This window comes from Pseudorca crassidens, chromosome 10, assembly GCF_039906515.1.
Source record: "Pseudorca crassidens isolate mPseCra1 chromosome 10, mPseCra1.hap1, whole genome shotgun sequence".
In the NCBI taxonomy this organism is placed as follows: Eukaryota; Metazoa; Chordata; class Mammalia; order Artiodactyla; family Delphinidae; genus Pseudorca; species Pseudorca crassidens.
Window position 1 is genome coordinate 8,838,462 of NC_090305.1, and position 24,743 is coordinate 8,863,204.

General features: G+C 45.1%; 1 protein-coding gene across 7 annotated transcripts in view; it reads left to right on the forward strand.

Annotated features, from left to right (window-relative positions):
• Positions 1 to 5,441: 5,441 nt before the first annotated feature.
• The window catches only part of HIVEP1 (HIVEP zinc finger 1), a 143,246-nt gene continuing 123,944 nt past the window's right edge, over positions 5,442 to 24,743 (forward strand). For 2 of the 7 annotated variants that reach the window (XM_067752002.1, XM_067752001.1), the window contains exons 1-2: positions 10,877 to 12,066; positions 12,618 to 12,760. In XM_067752002.1, the coding sequence (XP_067608103.1) occupies positions 12,721 to 12,760 (40 nt within the window). In that variant the 5' untranslated portion in view covers positions 10,877 to 12,066; positions 12,618 to 12,720. The other 5 variants (XM_067751997.1, XM_067751996.1, XM_067751998.1 and 2 more) reach the window with 5 other exon arrangements.

A 24,743-nucleotide genomic window follows, 5' to 3' on the forward strand; every position in this document is an offset into this window, starting at 1 on the left:
TCCTGCTCGGAGACTACATACCACGAGTGTGCCAAGATTTCCTGCTTGCATCAGTATTTTTTATAATTACTGAACCTCGTGTGTACGTAATCCACGAGTAGCAAAAAATCTTACAAATAATATCTACACCTTCTTTAGGTTGGGCACTCTGGCCGATGTTCACACACACACACACACGCACACACACACACGCACACACACACACGCACACACACACAGCCTTATTTAGATGACTTTCTTTGTCTTTTTGTGGTTTTTTTTGCGGTACGCGGGCCTCTCACTGTTGTGACCTCTCCCGTTGCGGAGCACAGGCTCCGGACACGCAGACTCAGCGGTCATGGCTCACGGGCCCAGCCGCTCCGTGGCATGTGGGATCTTCCCGGACCGGGGCACGAACCCGTGTCCCCTGCATCGGCAGGCGGGCTCTCAATCACTGCGCCACCAGGGAAGCCCTGGATGACCTCTTATAGCCCTTGTTCCGTTTCCTATCTTCCACTATAAATTAAGCTCCATCTCCTCCTGCAGAATTAAAAGAGCGGAAATTTAAAAAGTATGTTAAAGTTTACCATGAGCTGTTCTTGTCCTCTTATTAGTGGCTAACTCTTGTCGTTCATTTCCTTGCTGGTCACTTATCTGTGTACTAATATTATTTTTGTTCTCCTTGGCTTTTATACAGTCAGTTCTGCCTATTGCTCTTTCTCTGACTTGTCCCATTGTGGACTTTGACTCTTGATTCCTGGGCCCTGCTGCACTGATACCCATAGACATTTCGGCATAACAGGAACTGCTATGAAAAGAAGATACCGATAAACTCCAAAACTTCATCCAAGGAGCAGGCATGTAGAGAAAACTTTTTAGAGCCCGACAACATATGTAGAAAGCCAGAACCTGGTGAGTTTGGGAGCTGACAAGATTCGGGGTGGCAGAGAAGGTAGTGTAGCAGGTAAGTATATACTGGCAGTGGACATGTGTTGGAGAAAGAGGGCGCCTTAAAGCTGGTAGGCTTGGAGTTGTGGTGTAGGCAATTTATTTACAGGAAGAAAAGGTTACTTATAATCAATGACATCCAAGGGAAACTTGAACTGCTTAAACGCTGTGTTGAATCCTGTCCTGTAGCCTGGCCCACACACCTAGTGTACCCCTGTGTTGATGCTGAAATTCCATAATTATAGATATAACCCCCATTAAAATGAAAATATGCCGGGAATAACCTAATAACCCGGCATATTTTGAACCTGAGATATAAAATATATTTTTTAAACCTGAAAATATATATATATATATTAAACGTGAAATCAGGTTCTACTAGATAGACCATCAAGGTGGGAATTAAATCTCAAAGAGGAGAAAGGTAACTTGGAAAAAAAACACTATCTGCTGCAGAACTGTGTTTAGGCGCCACGTGCTCTCCCAGCGCCTCGACGGCTCCAGGTGAGAGTGTAAAGAAAAGCTCAGACTGACTAGGAGGCAGCAGGTGCGGGGCTTCAGGAGGTGGTCTGTGCTGCAGGTGGTGGGAGTCCCTGGAAGGCCAGATGTGATTGTACCTTGGACACGTTACTTAACCTCTCTAAGCCTGAGTTCCTTTATCAGTAAGGTGTGGATAACAACACCTTGCAGCTGCCAGTTATTATTTTTAAAATAACCTTTATTTGAGAATATTTTAGATATACAGAAAATTTATCAAGGCTGTACAGAGAGCTCTTGCATATCTGCATCCAGTCTCATCCATTGAAAACATTTTTATATTATTATGGTACATTTGATCAAAAATAAGAAAATGCCATCAGTGCATTACTATCAACTAAACTCCAGGCTTTATTTGGATGTTACCGAATTTCTCCATTAATGACCTCTCTCTATTCCAGGATTCCATCCAGGGCACCATGTCCCATTTAGTTATCAGGGCTCCCCAGTCTCCAGAGACTCTTTTCAATATTTAAAAGGTAATTAATGTTAAAGAACACTTAGTAGAGTGCTGGCCATGCAATAAGGAATTGGTCAACATTCACATATATATATTTATAACTATATGACAGGCACTATTCTAAACACTTTAGAAATACCAACTCATCTAATCCTCGTGATAATTCTATGAAGACTCCAGTTATATCCACTTCACAGATGCGTAAACCGAGGATCAGGAATGTCAAATCAGTTGCCCGAGATTATGCATCTGGCACAGCTGGGATTCAATTCAGGCTGGCTGGCTTCCAAGTTCATGCTTTTAATCATAGGTTGCCTTTCTCCGCAAATGCTTAATACACGCTGCTCATTAGTAGTAAATCCTGGAACTGGTGACTTCTCTCCAGTGTAGTAGGGGTATTACTAACTAGTTGTTTTCTCCCCTCCATTCCTCACTAAGAATATGTTTTTTTCCACATTGTTAGGTCATGGATAAGGTTGTATTGTTTTAACTGAATGCTGTTGGCTCTTTCTAGCGTTCTGTAGTATGCACTTGTCAACATTGCTTATGAGGAATTCTTTTAGGAACCACAAGTATCACCTCTATCAATCACTTCTAGTACTTTTTCACCTCTTTAACAGATAGGACACCAAATAATACTCATTAAACTCTTCTACTAGTTGGCATTGAACTAGGTGCTTTTTTTTTTTTTTTTTTTTTTGCAGTATGCGGGCCTCTCACTGTTGTGGCCTCTCCAGTTGCGGAGCACAGGCTCCGGACGCGCAGGCTCAGCGGCCGTGGCTCACGGGCCCAGCCGCTCCGCAGCATGTGGGATCTTCCTGGACCGGGGCATGAACCCGTGTCCCCTGCATCGGCAGGCGGACCCCCAACCACTGCGCCACCAGGGAAGCCCAAACTAGGTGCTTTTAAATGAAGTTAGAGACTAAGTTCCTTGTAATAGCGTATCCTGTAAGGTTAATGGTATCAATATTGGCATTAATGTGGATTAAGTCATTGTTCTTAAACCTTGACATGGTTACATTTAAAGCCATTTTCTCTTCTTCCCCTCAAGCATCACACCATACCAACTTCCCCATTTTCACCACACAATCTACCAGGTTCTCAAAACTGTGTGAAACAGTGGACTTTTTTTTTCATTCCCTTTTCGTCTTTGTTTCAGGGAGGTACAACGTTATAGAGTTATTGTAATGTTTTTCAGAAAATATAATCTTTAAGCTTTAGCATCTCAGTATCCTCTGGGTTCCAATCACAGCACTACCACTTACTAGCTCTATGGCTGCAGGCAGATTATTTAGCATTTCTAAGCCTCTCTTTCTTCATCTGTGGTATGGATTTATGGGGGGGAGTAAATGAGTTTATACAGGAAAGCGTGGCGAGTCATAAACTCTCAGTAACTGTCAATTACCACCACCACCATTACTGCTGTATTCCTCCTGCCGCTGATACAAATACTACTATAAGAACTTCTGCAGTGTAAATGCTATTTACTATTACTGCCCATATAAATACTACTATTACTGCCCATACAAATGCTACTATTCCTGCCCATGCAAATGCTGCTATTACTATTTTTGCTGATACAGACACTACAGACAGTCCTGTACTGTATATTTTTTCACTATACAACGGTGCAAAAGCAAGATTCAATAAAAATCATACTTCTAAGTTTCTACTTTATTTTGATGTTTTCCCAGGCTAGCAATTCGCGTGACTATGATACTGGGCAGTGGCCCCAAACCACATCGCCCAGGCAGTCACACCATCCAGACGGTAAAGAACCAAACACATACAACTATTCAGGTTTTCACTTTCAGTACAGTATTCAGTAAATTACATGAGACATCCAACGTTTTATTTTAAAATAGGCTTTGGGTTAGGTCATTTTGCCCAACTGTCGGCTAATGTAAGTGTTCTGAGCACGTTTAAGGTAGGCTAGGCTAAGCTCTGATGTTCAGCAGGTTAGGTATATTAAATGCATTTTTGCCTTACGATATCTTCAACTTACGATGGGTTTACTGGGCGTAACAGTACTGTAAATCAAGGAAGATCTGTGCTATCGCTATTTCTGCTGATACAAATACTACCATTACTACTACTGCCCATAAAAATACTATGACAGATCCTAAATCCATCAGTAACAATAATTTTCCTTAAAAAGATCCTTCTCAGTCCAGATGTCTCCAAATGACATGCAATATCATGTCTTAATGCCTTCTTAAGAATGCCCAAGAAGGCTTTTCTCAGCCCATTCTGTCTTCACAGGTCACTACCAGAGAACCCATTCCTGTTTGGCCGGGACTGGAGAGGTGAATGCCTCTCATCAGGGTATAGTTATTCACGGCCTCCCACTTCCTCTCAATAGTGCCCTGGTTTGCAGGCTGCATTTATATGGCCACCCTTCTTTTTTTTTCACATTTACTTTGACTTTCTGCTCTAGCCAGAAAAACCATCACACACAGTTTACTTGCTGTCTCACCTTCAAGCTATTTCCCTTACCTGGAATGCTATTCTCAGACTATTGCCAAATCACGAACTTTCTCTCCTTCAAAATCCTACTCAGAGCTCACCCTCAGGATGGAACTTTCTCTGATAATCCTGCCTTCCACCCAATCCAGAAAGCTCTCAGCAATCATGTAAGTAACTGTATAACTTTAATTGGCTCTGTTTATAAGTTGCTTCTTGTATCTTTTCCCCTCTAGGTATTTTTCCATGTGTTTATTCTGTCTCCATTAATTTGTAAACTCCAAGAGGGCAAGGTCTGAACACAGGTTGGTGTTGGCATAAAGTGGATGGACAGATAGGGCTGAGGGCTGAGTGTTAGACTGCATTATTTCTTGATTACTGATCTGTTAAAAAAAAAAAAAAAGCATGCTTTGTTAGTGCTTTGTTTGTGATGGTCCTGAGCCTGCTAATCTAATGTAAAAATATATCCAGTTTCTGCTAGTGACCAGTTAAGGAAGATAAAATCAACAGTTACAAGCTTTCCATAAAGGGAGGGGAGGGTGCTGGGAGATTATGACCTGTAAGAATGGTATATAAAAGGCATGTTATTACAGAATTTCTTTTCTTCAGAGGTATCTTGTCTCTTCAGGGCTGCAGGTCTAAGAAGGGAAATAATATTTACTTTCAAAACTGAGATCTAAAAACCAAACAAAGCCTCAGAAAACGTACAGTACCACCTTGTTCTAAGTTTGTGCTGAGTGGAGGGAAAATGAATCTAACTGAGAAGGCCTCTTTTCTGTGTGTCTAACAGAAAATGCCACATGGTCCAGCGCTCCAGGATTACTAGATAGGCGGATTGTTCATTTCAGTCCAGGTAACAAAGGGAAGCGGGGCAAATGCTCCCTTCTCGCTGCGGGCTAAGAAGTGGGAATACTTTACCGTGACCACCTGCTTCCCTCTCTTCAAACCAGCACGTAAAGTGCCAAATATCTGTGTATCATTCTCGGCGCGGAGCCCACGGTATAAACCCAACGTAGGCGGTGCACCAGATAACATCAAAGCCCCAGGCAGGGGCCAGAAAGGGGGGGGCAAAAGCAGCCGAGGGATAGAAGCGCCTCCCCCTAGCATTTCCTCTCACGCCCACTTCCAACCTAGGAGGCTTTTGGTTTCTGCTTTTGTTGTTTTTAAAATTAAAAGTTAAACCCAGGAAGCTTTGGATCAGAGTTTGGCGTGGCAGTTCGGGTAAGTTTTCCCTCGGCTCTTTTGTCTGGCGTCTGGCTGGGGAAGAGCCCGGGCGTGGGGCACAGTTGGCAGAGAGTGCGGGGCAGGTTTTGTCGCCGGGTCGCCCCGAGGAGGAGGGGATTCGGCCGGTGGACGGGAAAGCCCAGCGCGCGCGGAGGGCGGAGGGCGGAGGGGAGGGACGGGCGGCGGCGTGACCCGGCCGACAGCTGGGAGGAACCTCCGGGATCTCCGCGTGGCGGAGGCGCTGCCGGGCCGCGCGCTGGGCGGAGGGCCGGGGCCGCGGGGCCGCGCCAGGGGGGAGCCCGAGCCGGGCGGGCCCGGCGGCCGCGTGGGAACCGGGGCAGGGGGCGCGCGGGCGGGGGCGCGGAGCCCCGTGGACGCGGCGGGATGGCGGGGTCCCCCGACGAAGCCCCGCGGAGGACTTGTGCTGGCGCCTAACTGCCCTGCGAGGAAAATGTGTGCGGAGCCTCTCTGTGACACTGCCCTCGCGTGAACCCCGCTCCCCAAGAGCGCTCTGGCTGCCGGGAGGGTGCAGCCAGAGAGGAAGGGGGCCCTAGGAGCCCCCTCTTTGTTTTTTTTTTCTTTTTCAGAGTAGGGTCACCTCCCCCAGTGTTCCAGAATTTTTGACAGTTCAAACTGCTGTTTACCATTCCCATTTATCTTGTGGTTAAAAAAAAAAAAAGCTTTTCCCCAAATTCCGTTTATAAGATACAATTTGAGAAATTGTATTCAATTTGCCACAAAATAATTAAAGCCGAAACTAGCTACTTTATAGTTTAGTTGGATTCCCCTGCATTCTGATAACTAGGAAGTTAGAATTGTAGGCAGAATTAGGAAAAGAAATTGCACTTGGAAAATTCGGAACTTGAAAATGGGAAAATGTTCGGTATTATATATATTTCCAAAAAAAGATTAATATTAATTTGATGCTCAAGATAGTTAAACTGTGAATAGTCTATTTAAGAAAAAAGTTCTTTAACAAACTGAAATGACAAAATTAATCTATTACAACTCCAAATTGCATGTTTAATTTGTTAGAGAGTTCACAGCAATGCCAAATCCCATATAAACCTTGTGTTCACACTATGTATTCGTTATGGTAACAACTATTGGGTTAAAAATGTATTCAGTTAGCATTTTTGACTTAGCAGGTGACACAGAGTAGAGTCAGTTATCATCAGCCTTACCTTAATCTTTATCGTCTGACAGATTAGGTGTACTTTCACATGTAAATGGATTTTTAAAAAATTATTTATTTATTTTTAACATCTTATTGGAGTATAATTGCTTTACAGTGTTGTGTTAGTTTCTGCTGTATAACAAAGTGAATCAGCTATACATATATCCCCATATCCCCTCCCTCTTGTGTCTCCCTCCCCCCCTCCCTATCCCACCCCTCTAGGTGGTCACAAATCACCGAGCTGATCTCCCTGTGCTATGCGGCTGATTCCCACTATTTTTTTTTTAATTCAAGTTGTAAAGTTACATTTACATACGTTTTGTGATTGCAGTCCATTAAGTGTCATTTAATTCCATACCAGAGATGATTTTATCACATCGAAAATGAAAAAAATTGCATTATTTCATTGCAAGGTTGGAAGCATAGTGTGCTAAACATTATTTCAAATTTAGGCAGTTGTTGGCTGATCTTCGCTTTTATGACCAAATCTACTTTTTAATGGGCATATTCCCCCCTTTACGTGACACTATTTTTGGTTACAAGCTCGCCATTATTGAGTATTCCATTTTTAATCATTCGCATTCTGGTGCATTAAGCTTTTCTTAGCTCAAATGAGCTAGAGGTAGGATTTCCTCAGGGGAATTTTAGGGGTCAACCCTAGGAGGAAAAACCTAGATCTCTTTATGGAAGCCCCAGGGAACAAAACAATTCAAGTTTGCGCAGATGGCCAGCAGAGTGGGTGTACGGTCGTTCAGCATTTTTATTCCTTAAAAGGGGAAAGCACTTTGGTTTGTATATGAGAATTTTTTCTGCATCAAAATTGTTCTTTCACCTTATTCCTCCCAAGTTCAGCGTGGCTACTTAAACCAGTCATTTGTGCCTGCTTGTTTCGGTGTACATGTGGAATTTCTGAGCCCCAAACTTCTAACGTTCTTTATTTAGGTCTAACCCTGAAAACCTGCATCATTACCCTGGTGCAGCCCCTCCTGATTTCTTTTCCATAGATTTCCACTCCTTGCTTCCTCTGTTGCTTTCTAGCAGCCGGGGTCAAACTCTGGCTTATGGTAATTACTCCTTCTTCCCCCTTTCTCTCCTCCTTGCGACCCTGTGGCCAGGTCGCTGCCCAGGCCCGCAACCCCCTTTTCCTGACCCCAAAGAGCCCTCTCCTCCCTGCCCCAAGCTGTCAGGCGGACCGGCAAGGGTTAACTGCGCTCGCTGCTCCGGCTCTGGGAACCACCAGCGGGCATTGCAGTGGCCTCTGGAATAACCTTGGCTTTCCTCAATCTTTTAATAGAACATCCGCCACCAAAAAGTAGTTTCAGTTCAGGGTTAAAAATATGTCCCCTTCCACCCTTCAACTCAACACCCCGCCCCCCTCCCGTTTTTTTATAAAGTTGTTTTTCAAAGTTAATGAGTTTCAAGTTTCACAATGACTTTCCCCTTCCCTCCACGCGTTGCTGAGGAAACCCCCTTGGGGTCCCCCCGCACCCTGGCCCGCCCTTTTCCCTCTCCCCTCCCCCTTTCGGCCCGGGCGGGGGGCGGGGCTGGGAGACCCCATGACGTCACCGGGCCGGCCCACATCCTGCTTTAAAAAGTAAAGAGACGGTAAAGAGAAACTATCGCCCCGCCCGTCCCCGCCCCTCTTCCCGGACCAACCGCCCCCAACTGCGCGACCCGGCCAGGCCTTCCCTGGGCCGCGTGACCGGCGGGCCCGCCCCTCCGCCCACGCCGGGCGCCAGTCCCCGAACCGGCGCGACCCCGGGCTCCCGCCCCTCGCGTCCCTAACCCCGCCCCTTCCCCCCTCGGGCCGCACCGCCCCCTCCTTCCGTCCCCCCTCCCGTCCCTGCGGCGGCCGGGCGGGGCTGAGCCGCGGGCGGGCAGCGGGGGTAGGCGCGGTCCCGGGCCCGCCCCGCCAGGGAGACCCGGGACTCCGGGCTCCGAGCGAGCCCGGACCCGGGGCACCCACCCTACCCCTACCCCACGGCAGGGCTGGGCAAGCGGCGGCGCCAGTCCCGCTGGGCCTCCGCCCCCGGGGTGACCCCGCCCCTCCCCCCGCAAAGACCCCGCCTTGGTCCCCGCCGGGGGACGCCCCCTCCCCCGCCCCCGCGTCGCAGCCCACGGCCTCCCCGCCTCCCGCCCCCGGGGATCCCCTGCTGCCCCGCCTACCCGCGGGAAAGCCTCCGACCTTCGCCCTCCCTACCCCGCGCCACCCGGCCCGCGCTCCTCCCGTCACCCCTAAAGACTCTAAACGTGCCCTACTCTGCCCCGGGGAGAGGTAAAGCCCGCGCCTGCCCTCCTCGCCCCAGACCCCGGGGTCCCCCCGCCCCGCCTCCCGCGGTGCGCGCTCCCGGCCTCGCCGCCCGGCCCCCCGGACGCCCCCTCCCCGGCGGCGGCGATCATGCCGCGGCCCCGGGCGCCGGCGAGCGCTGCCGCCTCTCCCTCTCGGCGCTTGCGGCCCCCGCCCGCGCGCCCCGCGCTCGCCCCCCCGCCCCCCGGCCGGCTCCCCTGTTTAATATTTCAGCGCTGGGTGGTGAGAGTGCCAGTCGCTGGCCTTTAGTGTGGCTGCTGCTGGGGGCGGCGGCGGCGGAGGGGAGGGGGACGGAGCCGGGGGGACCGGGAGCAGCAGCCGGAGGAGGTTATGTTTGTGTTTGGGGTTGTCAAGTGAAGGAGGGATCCCAGGCGCCGCCGCCGCGCGGGGGTCGAGGAGATTTCGAGCTGCGGCCGCCGCCATCAGCAGCGCAGCTCTAGGGCCGGCTGCAGCGGCAGCGGCCCCGCCGGGCGTCCTGGCAGCAGGTTCGGCGCGGGCTCCGCGGCGGGGGCGCTGCAGCTGGGAGGGCGGCGGGGGACCGGCGTAGTGGGGTGGGGGGCAGGACCACATCCCTCTCCGCGGGCGGGGGGCGTGCGGGCGCGCGTGTGTGTGCGTGTGTGTGCAACCGCAGACCTTGCAGAGGGGATGGCTGCGTGCGGGAGACACTTGCCACTTCTGGGCTCCCTCGCCGCGCGCGAGCGGCCCGAGCTGCGGTCCTGCGAGCCGAGCAGGTACGGAGGGACCCAGCCTCCCCGCCCGCGTTCCAGCCGCAGACGCATTCTGCAAGACGGTGGGGGGTGAGGGAGGCCAGGCCTCGGCTTCCCAACCTCCCGGCTTTGTGGCTTGCTTTTCCTTTCGTTCTTTGCTCTAAGTGCCTGTTTACTCCCAGCCACCTGGGTAGTTTCTTTCCGGGTTGGGAGTACGCGCCTGCAGCAGTTGGGAAGAGGGCGGTGGGTTTGGGCGCGGGTCGGCTCCGGCTCGCCTTGGGGTCGGGCTGGCGAAGGAGTTGCTGCTGGAGAGGGGAGGGGGCGGCGGCGGAGCTGGCGGCGAGGAGGAGTCTCAGGGCTGCCGCGCTCGCCTCGCCTCGCCTCGCCTCGCCTCGCCTCGCTTCGCCTCGTCCTCCTCCTCCTGCTCTCCGCATTCACTCTGGGCTCCTTCCTGAGCTGGCACTTCCATTCCCCCCTCCTCCTGGCATGCGAAGCGCTTTGTTCAGTGCAGCGTTGCGGAGGGGTTTTCCCAGGCTCCGCCCTCCACATTCATTCATGTTTCTTCTCGTTGCAACTAACTGTCTTTACGCTTTTTGATCGTGTCATGTTTTTGCTCCATGTAGTATTTATTTCTTTCCGTAAAGGAACGGTTCATCACTCGTCTTCATCGCTACAGTGCTGCTGTCGTTGGAAAGACTCACTCCCCCCTACAAGGATTTAAAAATGGGATGGACAGCTAGGGACAGTGGGTAGGCAGAGAACAGGGTAGCGGAAAGCTGTTACTGATTGGGAATTTGCATATTTTCTGTGCAGGCTCCGGATCTTGTGGTGTCACGTGATTGAATTACAGTCGGAGTTGTCGCTTTAAAAACTTCTAAATATCGTGACCTTTTAAAAGCGTTAAGTTGGGAGTTAAGCCTTCATACAGTTTATTTGGCCCTGACGTCTCTACATTCTCTCTTGAATCGGAAGCTCCGTCAGTTGGATGGTGGATGTTTTTCGTGCAGGGAGTTGGGGAACTATATCTTTTATAGACCATTTAGCACAGTGCTAGATGAAGTACACGGTATTGAACCTTCATATTTCATATTCTTTACCATGCAGTTAAAAAATTGCAAATATTTTTTATGCAGTGCCCACATGCAGCCTTATCGGGGTTAAAATACTAAAGTTAATCATAGCCTTCTTTCCTTCTGCTTCTTCTCTGCTGTATTGAAACCATAAATTTCTAAAACCTTATACTGGTTATTAGATACAGCCCTATGGTCCCATATAGGCATTCTTAAAGAGGATTAATATTTGATATTTCCGTGTGCCAGGCAGTGAGCAAAGCACCTGAATTGTTTAGTTCTTACAACCCAATGAGGTGGATACCATATCCTAGTTTTACAGTTGGGAAATCTGATCTTCAGAGAGGTTAAGTACCTTGAACAAAGCCACACAGTAAGCCTTGAACCCAGTGTGATTTGACACCGAAATATATAGTCATGACTTGTTGTGCTATACAGCCTCTTGAACAAAATCCCCAGAGCAGGTACTATTTCCAGCCAGGAAATAAGCGTTGAGAGTACGTGAGTCAGGTGGTGCCACATTCCTTATTTGTTGGCCGTGGGCAGGTTCCTTAACCTCTTCCTGTCTTAATTTTCTTATCTTTAAAATGGATAAATGATAGCTACCTAAGCAGTTATCATTAGGATTAAATTAGGTAATGTGTAGGAAGTACACAGGCACACAGTAGGTGCTTTTGTTTTTTTCTGTAGTACTGGATGTTTTAAAAGTATTAAACAAAGCATTGCTATTCCATTCTTGTGTCTTTGCTTAGTGATTAAACATAATTTCATGTTTAACATCATCATCATGGGCTTTGCTTATCAGCCTTATTGCAGGAAGTTAAAACTAAGATTTTATAGCTCAGGGGTCCTTGAGGATCTCATGGGGGAAAGAGATGGTTAAGTTTTGGATTCTTACTGTTTTGACACATTGTATTTCAAATCGCTGTTTTTAAAATGTGTATGTCAGGACAGGGTTATGCTGCAGTAACAAATAACTCCTAAACCTCAGTGCTTAAAACAACAAAGATCTCCTTTATGTTTCTGCTCCATGATCACGTTGGGTTGGCGGGAGCTCAGCTCTGTGTTGTCAGACTCGCTGTCTAGAACAGTGCCTGCCTGTCTCATGGCAGAGGAAGAAGAGCACTGGGGGATCTGGCTTTGATAACTAAATGCTCCACCCTGGAAGCGATGCCTGTTTCTTCCACTCACAGGTAATTAGCCAGAACTGGTCACGCATTCTAGCTAAACACCGGAAGGGAGAAAGAACAGTCCTAAAGGAGCCTAGAAGAGAGAACTGGAATAATGGGGGAACAGCCTCAATAGCAACCACATGTATTAATTGAATTAACTCAGTAAGACAAAATGAATGAGACATGGTCCATGCACTAAAGAATTTATAAACGGGCAGACTTGTACTATATACAGCAAAACCCTTTTATAGCCTGATGTACTTTAATTGTACCTGGAAATGTTGCTTTAAAACACAATTCACTGAATTTTTTCACTCTTTTTTGTTAAAGGTACAGTGATTTTTTTCCCCTGTGTTTTTCACGGGAAAGCCCAGATAGTGGCAAAATGATGTGTCCTACATCGAATTAAAAGTTAGTAGGTAACCTTCTGCAGTGGCCTTCAGCTTGATTAGATTAGTTGAGATTTTGTTGAGTTTAGACTAGTGCAGTATTCAGCCATAACTTTTGAAGTGTCTTTTTCCTTTGAAGGTAGTAAAAGGTAGTGAAATGTGACTTTTTTTTTTCTTTTTCAGCACATGGATTAATTGATGGACATTGGGTTTATGGAGCTGCCTTTCTGTGACCTGCTCTTCCTACAGTTTCTAAGAAGAAAAAGGGGCCCCTGAATCAAAGAAGATGCCTCGAACTAAACAGATTCATCCCAGAAACCTAAGAGGTAGGGCTCTGCATTAGATAGAAGTAGGGTTTACAGTCAGTCTTTAATCAAGTATCTCATTGGTGGCAGGAATGGCAGCTTGTTAGATGGTGACCCTGCTCCATGGTCCGGCGGCTCCAGGACCCCTGTTCTGTTTCTCTGGTTCACTTCCTCTTGCCCTGCACAATTTCTGTCTCTCAGGAGATGCTTTGTAAATATTTGTTGAACGAATTAATTGAATCTGACAAAACTACAGTGCCTTCCCAAGCATTAGTGTGGGTATTAAAGTCTGAGATTCACTGTCTCTTAACAGGCACCTTGTTTGGAATGAGGAATCTGAAATAAATGGTTGGATATTCTTTGCCAACTGGATCACCATGAATTAGTTTTTTTCACCCCTCCCCCATACTTCTTTTGAGATTTATTTTTGTACCAGTCTATACATTAGATTAACAAGAAGTGAAGACAGTTGTAGTCGACGTTAACTCAGACCGTTGTTTGCAGGACTACTCAGGAAGTAGGTATACTGATTTATTTTCCATAGGGAAGCAATTGGTCAAAAATGTGTATGTATATGATATACATTTCATATAAAACAAAAAAAATCAGCATTTCCTCTTAAATGTGAAGAGATATTTTAATATTAGGAAAGTCAGCTTTTTTTAGCTTATTGTTTTAAAAGATTTGTATTATTCTAATGTACCTTATCCACTGGGAACGGTAATTATCTTTTATATTTAACTTAGTAGGTAAAAGTGTGTAGCAGTGTTAAGCAAAGAACTGTTAAAGCAAATAATTCCAAACTGAGTAAAGTATCTTATGAAATATTTACAATTACAGAAAAAATATTCTCAAGCACACGCAAGGTAAGAAATGACTTAAAAATCAGACAAATTTAATTGAAAATGTTCCTTGGTGAAATAATTTGGCCAGTCCCTGTAAGGCGGTAAGTGAAAATGTGGCCAATTACGTGGCCTACTTGAATCTGCAAACAGTGCTCGTTTCCTACCTAAGCGTACTAGAACTCTCTGCTAGCACAGGTGGATACCTCAGCCTGAGTTCAAATTGATGATTTTAGTACCAGTGTTCAATGAGATGAGGATTTAGATGGAGTGTGCTAAGTGTCGTATGTCGAAGTCTGATTTTCAGGGTCACATAGAAAATGTTGGAAACTGACTGTATTTGCCTGTCTCTTTTACTAGAATCTGAGCCCCCGAAGTCGGACTTTCTCTCATATACTTCTGTAGGCAATGGCTCCATGCTCACAGCCAGCTGAGGCGGGCGTTTGGAGTCCTGGGCTCAGCTTTTATAATTCATCTGTCCAGAGAGGGTACCCTGTTCCGATGGATCTGCACGCTCTAAGGCAGCCTTGGGGCTGGCAGGGGCCCTAGCCCAGCACAACCCCTGGCAGCTAATTAGGAGCCCAGATACTCACTGAAAGAAAGAATGCATGATTGATCTGAAAGTATCGTTCATTAGGTCATAAACATTAAATGTTTTTCATATTTAAAATATATCCTTTATTATATTCTAGATAACATGGCTATCCAGAGAAATGCAGATTTTTAGGCCATAGACTTTTCCTTTCTGTATCAAATAAATGTACAACTCAGCAGGCACTTGTTTTTTGTTTTTGTGAATTTATTTATTTATATTTATTTTTGGCTGCGTTGGGCCTTCGTTGCTGTGCGTGGGGTTTCTCTAGTTGCAGAGGGCAGGGGCTACTCTTCGTTGCGGTGCGCGGGCTTCTCATTGCGGTAGCTTCTCTTGTTCTGGAGCATGGGCTCTAGGCACGCGGGCTTCAGCAGTTGCGGCACGTGGGCTCAGTAGTTGTGTCTCATGGGCTCTAGAGCGCAGGCTTAGTAGTTGTGGCGCACAGGCTTAGCTGCTGCGCGGCATGTGGGATCTTCCCAGACCAGGGCTCGAACCCGTGTCCCCTGCATTGGCAGGTGGATTCCCAGTCACCGTGCCACCAGGGAAGTCCAGCAGGTATTTGTTGAACACCCTCCTGTGCTGCCATTCCAGGTGGCAGGGATGAAATGATAATCAGACATGGACGCTGCAAAGAGAAGGTAGTGAGGGAAGAGCAGACGTTTAGAGATGACACTGGAGTTTGGGGATCATGTTACATTCCAATTTTGCAGGGGCTGGTTTGGAGAGGGGCAGGGTGGGAAGGAAAGATAACATCTGAACTGGGTTCTTAAGGCTGACGGATTACCTAGGAAGCTGACAAGACAGGATGAGTGCATTTCATCTTGGGGTGGGAGCTTGTGAAGCAACTTGGGGAATCCAAGCTCCTCTAAGTTACCATCCATGACCAGAGCATGAGAAGCTCTACTCAGAGGGGAGATGAGGGAGGGAGGGAGGAGATTGGAGTGGGAGAATTGGGAGGAGTCAGATTATAAAGATCACGAAGTCTGGGTCTAAATTTAGTATGCAAAGTGAAAAATTTTAGCAGGAAAACTTGCTTGTTTTCTGAAATTAAGATGTTTTGAAAGTTTTCGAAGAGAACTTGTGATAACTTGGGTTCTGGCCCATTGGTGAGAGTCTAAAAAGTTGCTTGACTAAGGCAGTTATGAACTCTCAGCCACTAAAGAAAGGATCAAAGTAGATTAGCGCAAGATGACAAAAGCAACTTTGCTAAAGCTGTGTGGGCGGATGGGCAGATTCGGCAGGCACGGGGGAGGGGGGACTTCATGGAAGGGGTGGTGTCTGAGCCAGTTAGCTCACTCAGCTGAGAAGGGTGAGGGCCAAGCTGTTCCCATTGGGAAAACCCAAGTAAGCAAAGGACAAAGGCAAGAACACCTTTACAGTTTCCTCTTTCCTTCTAAAAATGTATGAGGACTCTATCCCTAGGCGCAATTTGGTGGTTAAAGTAAGCAGGGAAACAACAGGTACTAAAATGAATTTTTTACCATTTACTGTTGTCCCTTGAACGGCAAGTTTTGAACTTCACAGGTCCATGTATATGTGGATGTTTCTCAACCACAGGTTGGGTGAATCCTCAGAAGCTCAACCCCTGGATACGGAGGGCCAACTGCCTTTATTTAAGGGACTTGGGCGTCCATGGATGTTGGTACCCGTGGGGGTCCAGAACCAACACCCCGTGGATACCGAGGGACGACTGTATTTTGTATCTCAGTTGTGTGATACAGTTGGAGTATCATGTTTGCTTGGCTTTACCTGTGACCCACTGCTTTGTCTTGTAGAAGAGCTATCTCATAAAGTTAGCTCTGCCGTGGGGAGAGACGCAGTCAGAAGACCAGCTCCTCGCTGCTACTCTGTGTGCTGTCATCTTAGGGGTTTCCATTAAACACGTTGCCTCTATTTAGTCTTCCTTAGAAAAGAGCCTGTGAAGAATTTGTCTTGTGCTTGGTCATCAAGTCAATAATTAAAGCTTTATCCTTAAATCTGAAATCACATGTTTATTATGCTTCCATGGCATGTGGAAGGATTGGGGGAACATATGTATACACGCACGTGTGTGTGTGCGTGTGTGTATTCACGTGTTAAAGTATTATACAAGTGTAGAAAGAATACATGCAGGGCTCTATCCTGGAGGAGCATACCAAGTTAGTACGATTTAAATTAGGCACGCAGGTGTGCTCCCATAGGAGGCGGAGTTTACACCTCTCTGATGCTAGAGGTTCTTTAGTGGAAAAGCATGAGAGGAACTGGTATGTTAAGGGCAGGACATGAATTTGGGGCATAACTGAGTCAGAGTTAGAGCTGATGGGTGACTTGTACAGTTTGTGAGAGTGAGGTTTGCCGAGTTCTGGTCTCTTCACCCTTGGCCACATAAACCACCTTTGTCTTTGGTGCCCACTTGCACACTGTGGGTGGGTAGCGTCTAACAGCGACATTTCCTTCGTGAGGTTGAATAGGCATTTCTGAAGGTTCCCTGGAGAGGGGCTCTTGGGCACCGTGTGGCAAACTCCAGGCCCAGCTCCACGTGTGGTCTATATGAGCGTGCAGCAGGGTGGCGCCTTCCTCCCCAGCAGTCATTCCCTCCCCGTCGCCTCCTTCCCAGGTCTTCGCAGGGACTCTTGGGTAACGTGGAATGGAGGAACTGGGGACTTGCAGGGGCTCCATCTGTCATTTTAAGATAAAGGGCTGTTTTTGTGCCTTGCCATTCGTCACTGTGAAAGTTTCAAAGCTTTGGGGAAAAAAAAATGGGTGTCACCTATTTTGGGTTGTATTTGGGCCTAGGGTTTCAAAGGGTCATCGGCCTTAGGATTGGAAATCAGTGTGGAAAATACTAAGTATTAACCTTTGCAAAATGTATTTTGAGAATTTGGTGTGGCTGTTTTTCATTTTTATTGGTTGAGTGCATTTGGCTCTGAACACATTGTGAAAGACGAGAGCTCTTTTCCCCTCTGAGAGCCAGCTTTATTATAATGTGAGAAGTAACACTTGGGAGGGTGATCAGAGCATAGCTGAGATCCACAGGTGGGGTCTGTGGATGCCCATCGCCTTAGAAGATAAGGTCCAAAGCCATGAGTTTAGCTGGGACACACTTGCCTCGCTCTGGCCTTCTTGTTCTCTTGTGTATCTGATGGATAGTCATTTGCCATTTCAGGAGCTCAGCGTGCAAACCCAGCATTTCTGTGTTGCTCTTCTTTCTGGAAAGTATCTCTTCCCCCTCCTCACTTCTACTCTGTTTTCTTACTCTGTGTGGGAGGTGTGTCTGCCAAAGAAGATTTCACCACTTCTTTGACTTTTTTCCCCTTTCCTCCTCTCTTCTCCCCCTGTACTCTGCCCCCCACTGCCCCCGTATACAGTGGGCTTCTGTTGCTTGTGTCTACAGGTGCCTTATTATACTTTGTAATTGCATCATGATTATTCTACAGATCTGTCATCTTAACTGGATATAAATTATGTCAAAAGAGACTGTTTTAGTCTTCTATCTGTGCTCAACAAAATAACATTCGTGTTAGCTTTTTAGCCAACTAGAGGGTTAAAGATGATTTGTACTCATGAAATTTGCTTATGTTTTTGAACTTTAAGTAGCAAATGCTTCTTATGATATTTGGTCACCTCTGATTAAGTAACCTATTCTAATATAAAGTTTGAATCGCCTTAAACAGATAAACCAAGTAGTTATTATTAACTTTTGTTTTATGTGAGGTTTTGCCGTTGGATTCCTAGAGTTTATCCCTTTGGTACATTTAGTTAATATAATGGTAAAGAGTTGGGCTTTAAGCTGTCACGGACTAGCCGTGTGGCCTTGGGCAAGCTGGGAGTGTTGGTTTCCTCCTCGTAAAACAGAGACAACGTGTGAAGGTTATGGCAAGTGTAGGCAGTTGGGACAATGCCTGACACTGGATAGACACTCAGTCCAGAGACCTGTTTGTTACTTTCGGTAAAAAACTGGTTTATGTCCAACTCTTGAGTTACATGTTCTTTGCAAACAGAGGACACGAGGAATCCCTATGTGAAGCCTCTAACTGCACTTTGATAACTGCATAAAGGAGGCTGCCTCTGTGCCCAGCATTGTTTAATGATGTGCCGCCTCCTGGTCCTGACTCCTCAAGGCTTGGGATTTGGGAGAGAGAGGTCAGTGCGGACAGTCATCTGGGGAGGGAAATTCTTAGCCAGTGCGCTGCCGCTCAACTCTTTCAAACCTTGCCTCATATTTTGACAGTGTTGAATGAAGTAAAACATGTTATTTGTTCTGTCTGCATGGAGTTCTCAGGAAACTGATTGTGAGGTCTTCTATTCTATTATAATTGAACTGTTGTTAAAAATGTTGACATCACTGTCACGTGGGATAGAAGTGACGTGCTCTGGTCATCGCTATATGGTACCGTCTCTCCATCCCCTGGCCCCCTCCTGTGTGAGACCGCAGGAACCCAGCTGGGATTTCGGAAATAATCTCATTAATGCGAATATTTTCATTTGCTCTCAGTGTATGAACCTACTCCAGTGATTGTTTTGTAAAATCTTACTGTGAATATAATTTTATGTTTTCTTGTTATGTGGGGATTATCTTGTTGAGCTTATCTGTAGAATAGGTTTAATTTTGATGATTTTCAGATGGAATTCCAGCTGCTTATGCATTGCTTTTCACATTTGAATGTTAGGTTAGCACAGCCTTAAGATTTGAGAAGTTAGAAATTTTGTTGGGAGAACCACCCCATGTCTTACAAAAAAAAAATTCTATATATGACTGTAGCTAGAAATAAAGTAAGTAATAAATTAAAATATAGTTTTGATGACAAAGGTGAAAAAGCAGTTGCAGTTATTAGGAACTATTGTATAAGTAGATGATATTATTTATTAGGAACTATTGTATAAGTAGATGATATTATTTATTTTGACGAGGATAAAAATAGAAGAATAGACTTAATATAGCAAGCCTTCGTTGTTTTTTTTTTTATTCCAGATAATTATTTTTTGGCTCCTGTTGAGAGCTTATCTGATGCTTTTTGAATGCTTATTAACATTAACCAAATGCTTTTTTCTTTTCAAAAGCAAATACAAGATGTAATAATATGATTAATCAGAGTAATGACTTTATTTTAGAACATCTTTGCAGAAAATATGTTCTGATGAGGTATAATTTTGTCTTACCATAGACTGGAAAAAGACATACTATGCATAACCCCCCTGGTCACATACACAGGTGTTAAAGCTGCACATTTTAGAACGCGGTGTAACGTGAGTAAGTCTGGGCTAAAGTTGACTCTTGTGTTATCTGAAAAAATATTTTATGAATAAATTAAGTGCCTTATTTTTTCATTTATGTATTGAATTCTTTTAAAACAGTTAAACTATTTTTGCATATTAATAATGTGCTATTAACAATGTACGAATTACAAATGATGCAAAGCTGTTCTTATAAAGCACTGGATGTTTGTAATACTGTTAGCCATCTATAGCACAAAAACTTATCACCAGTTAGGGTCCTTTCTTCTCAGTACTCAAATCTTTATGTTAGAGGGAAGTTCTTTTTGACCATTAGGCTTAAAGCTTATAGTTGGTGCAGTATTGCGTTAACTTTGACCTTTTTTTAAAATAACTTTAAAATGAAGACTTTTCAGAAGGTTCTTAGACATTTTCTATAATGAATTTTGTTCTAGAAAATATTCTGAGGCTGTGCTGCCATGCAAAAGTATTCAGAAAATATATAGTGATCACAAAATAGCTGGCTACTGTGAGTGGCTACTCACAAAATGTGAGGTGGAACCATAGTAGTTTAAGAGTTAGAGCCGCTTAATTGATACAAAGCTTGATTTTTATTGTACCTAGGTGTTCATGTGTGTATATTATTTGTGTGTGCTTATATGATTAGAGTATGAATTTGCTCAAACATATTTACAGGTTTGTATTTTGAAGTGTGCTTATTTATATATGCTTATCTTCCAACTCTTTCAGATTCTCCAGTGAAGAAAAAGGTACAGTCAGCATGTAGCCGCTTAATGTTACAGTATCCAGATAGAAGTTGATTAAACATATTGCTACAATGGGGCAGTGTTTGATAGTTTAAAAATCAAAAAAAATGAACTGAGCTGCTACACAGGGACCTGGAAGGTGGTTTAACAGTGCCAAGGAGTTATCTCTCCAGTTGCTGGTCTCTCATACGCTTCTCCAAGAGAATTATCCAAGTTTTACAGCTGGGAAGGACGGACCTTTGAGGTATTTAGTTCATCTTCCTCATTTTACAGATCAGAAAGTTGGGCAGAGACATTTAGGGGAATTGATCTTGAGCAGCTCATTTGTGTCTTGTTCAAGATGATGTTTGTGGAATGGTCTTTAAAATCTTTTCTTATCATATTGCTTCCCACAGTTACAGTTTGTTGTGGGCCGGTAGCAAGAGGGAGGTTGTGCCATGTCACTTTTATGATGATGAAAAGAGCTAGCGGGCTTCCCTGGTGGCTCAGTGGTTGAGAGTCCGCCTGCCGATGCAGCGGACATGGGTTCGTGCCCCGGTCCGGGAAGATCCCACATGCCGCGGAGCGGCTGGGCCCATGAGCCATGGCCGCTGAGCCTGCGCGTCCGGAGCCTGTGCTCTGCAATGGGAGAGGCCACAACAGTGAGAGGCCCGCGTACCGCAAAAAAAAGAAAAGAGCTAGCCTCTTCGCAGGTCTGTGTACTAGGCTGTATTCAAAGAGCTTTTTGCATGTTTGTTTGTTTGTTTAATCCTTACAACCATGTGAGATGGCTGCTGTTACTGCTCGCATTTCATGGACATGGGACTGAGGTACAGAGAAGTTGCTGGTTGCCCAGAGTCCCACAGCTAGGAGTTTCCAGTGCCTTTGCTCTTAACTGTCATGGTTATGCTTGTTCATGTTGATAGCAGAAAGAGCTTTCCTGACTAGAGTAAGAGCTTAGAAATGCTCTCCATCCCAGTTACAAAATAAAGCTTGTCAAGCTTAGCACATAGAGCTGAGGTTACTCAGCAGGTCAGAATTTGAAGGACCTTTTTCCCCCCTCTAAGTCTTTAACTGTTGGAAATCCATTTTGGAGTTGTGTACGTAGACCGTAGTCCAAGTTGGATTTGCTATGACAAACAATCAAGGGAATTTCCAAGCTCTTCAAGAGGGAAAGTATAGCTGTTCCATCGGAGATGTTTACTTACATGATTTGCTTAGTAAGATGTAGTTGAAAGTAAAGATGTCTTGCTTAAGGTGGAGAGTGGCAGTATTTAAATGGGAGTTTCGGCATAAAGGTTGAAATTTCGGACATAACGGCTTAGAAACTATTTCTGGGAAAATTAATGACAACATTAAAATTCTGAGTAAAATAAAGAACAAAACATTTTATATTTTTTTTCTCATGCAGTAGGTACAGAAGAATATAGAAAAGATGTACTGTTTTAGATATATGTGGACCTATATCCAGATTGCAGATGTAGGTACAGGGCAAATGAAGAACCACTTTGAGGGGTGAGCGATCAGGGTTAGGAGATTTTATTAGTCTTTCATTTTAACAGTGAACAACAAACTTGTTACCCTCCTTCAGAGAGTTTTAGAACACATGAAAAAGATCTAAGGGTAATATAAAGCAACACGTATATAATTTCAGATGAGTATGGTACAAGCAGTATGGAATTCTCAAAGGGAAAATGGAGCAAAAAAAAAAAATCTGAGTGGGATAAAAGCAATCAGAATATACTTTTTTGAGAAGTTAACTTTGTTCTCCTTGAAAACCTAAAGGAGGCAGAGATTTGAGATGGGTTTTAAAGAAGAGAAGGATAGATTGACAGAGAAAGTAAGTTTTGAGGCTTTTGAAGAATGGGGGGAAACGATACAGAAGTGGTTGTTGGTCTAGTTTGCCTGATGAGAGTGGATTTCTCACTGAACTTGAAACTTTAATGAAGAAGAAGAGAGGAAACTTTTTAGATTTGATATGTGTACTTCCAATTATTTATGATAATTGTACAATTACCCAGTTGAGTTCTTTTATACTAAGTTGAATATTTACAGAAGGCTAGGGACAATTTTATAACACTTTGAAATTAAAAAACAACCTCTCCACAGAGAGTCTTTAAAGCAGTGAGTCTCTTCTGTATGATGCTGTAATGGTGAATACACGTCACTCTGTCACTCTACATTTGTCCAGACCCATAGATTGTACACCAAGAGTGAGCCTTAATGTAAACTATGGACTCTGGGTGATGTGATGTGTACATTGGTCATTTGTAACAAATGTACCATCTGGTGGAGAATGATGCTGGTGGGGTAGCCTGAGCATGTGTGGGGATATATGCGAGATCTCTGTACATTCTGCTTAATTTTGCTGTGAACCTAAAACTGCTCAAAAAAAGTGTATTTAAAAAAACATCCAAAAACGCCTCCACCTAGGTCCGTATGATTTGTTGATATCCAGGAGGTAGGGTGATAGGTTAAAAGAATGAGTCTCTCTCTCTCTCTCTCTCTCCCCGCCTGCTTCTGTCTCTCTTTTATTTCAGAAAATTATCTTCATGCACACGAACAAACCAGCAAAAACTAATGTGTGACCTCGAGCAACTAACTTGAATTTCGTGTCTTCATTGAGAACACGGCATGGGAGTAGGCAGGGGTCGGGGGCAGGGTGATGTTGATCTGTAATTTCCTTTTTTGCTGTAAACAGCTGTTATTCCAGGCAGGGGTCAGCAAGCTACAGTCCAGTGGTCAAATCCAGCCTTCCACCTGTTTTTGTAAACGTTTTTGCTGGAACAGAGCCATGCCCATTCATTTACATGTTGTCTGACTGCTTTCCTGCTACGAAAGCGAGGGGCTGCAAATGGCTGAACAAGGCCTAGAATATTTACCATCTAACACTTTACAGGAAACGTTTGCTGACCCCTGTCCAGGAGCTAGAGGAGAAGTAGATTATTTATTTATAAAGCCCTTTCTGCTTGGGAGTAAGTCAGAAAGCTCCGTCTTTCCGTAGAGTTCCGCTGTTGGAGTGCATCGCAGGGGGGCCCAGAGCTGCTGCGTTAGCACGTCTGGGTCTGCCGCCTCACATCTGTTTGGGAAGGAGTCCCTTTGCTGGGGGTTCTAAGGTGAAGAGAGCCTTAGAGGCTGAGTTGGTCTTGCCAGAAAAATTCTGTTGTTCTTGATGTTCTGATGCCAAGATCGTGGGTCCCCACCCAAAAGGCCTGGGTCGTCAGGGAGGGAGCCAGCTGCTCTGTCAGGTAGAGCACTGTCCTTTCTGTGATTGTGTTGTTCCCGTAGTCACCACTGTATTTAACTCACAGCGTAGAAAAATACCATAAGCAACGATTTCCCATGCTGTACATCTTGTGAAGGATTGTTCTGCAGAGAAGCGGAGCTGCCTCTGAGGGGAGGGCCTTCTGAAAAATGGGCTTGAAAAGGCAGTCCTGCCCCTTGTGAGCGGACCTAAGGATGGGACAGGTCGTCTGAGCAATGACTGTACTAACACGTGAGGCATTACACTTTGTGCTTGGGTGTTTGAGAACATGATTAATACCTGGTGGGTCTGAATTCTCAGTATTCTCTACAACACTTTCTTTAATCTCCAAGTGATTCTTTATTTCTGTTGGTTTGGGGTAGTGAGTAGGATGGGGGTGAATAGAGGAAATGATATTTTTGTGTTCTGGTTTCATTTTACTTTATTTTGCTTAAGTTTAAATACTCTATGTTAAGGATAGGCTCGATTGAGTTCATAATAACTATTTGAGTAGTTTGAGAAATGCTTTTGAAAGCACTGTCAGTTCTCCACAAACACACTGGAACCTTAGTCTCTTTACTTTGGTACCGGCTGATGTTAGCACATGGCTCAAAAATGGTCTGAGAATCGGGAACTGTTAACGCGTTGCCTTTCTCGGTGAAAGGAAGAGCCTGTAGGGTCATGAAGTGACCCAGAAGCCTCTGTCTGGAGTTCTGCAGGCCCTGCTGTGATGTGTGGGACACACTGTGGAGTTCAACAGCTCTGCCCCTGTCTTCTGGGAAATTTATAGTTGACGACGTTTAAAGACCGTAATGGCTTACACATGCAAGTTCAGACAGCTGTGCAAACATCTGATGAGTGAATATGTAAGTAATACTCAATTAACATACATAAGCAGATGTGTGACTATGTGACAAGGGTTAAATGCATCATTTGGCCTCTTATTTGTTGATAGTTTAAGTTGATTTGTTGTGTTTTGATGAAATTAATGCCATATGAGTGATAAGTTACATGCCTAACATTCACACTAACATCCTGGACGGAGCCAGAGTTTGCACTGTTTGTGTTTGATGCTCTTTCGTGGAAAGAGTGCCTTTGTCAGTCTCCAGACAGTAGTTTATAATTGCCTCTGTCAAACCACTATACAATATATTTTTTTTACAGACTTGTTAAGATATAATTTACATGCAGTAAAATTCACCCACTATAAGTGTACAGTTCAATGATATTTGGTACATTTATAGAGTTGTGCAACCCTGACCACAATCCAGTTATAGAACATGTCCATCCTACGCCCCAAATTTCCCTGGCCTTTTAGTAGTCAGTCCTCGCTCCCATTCCTGGCCCCAGGTAGCTCCTGGTCTGCTTTCTGGCTCTTTACGTTTGC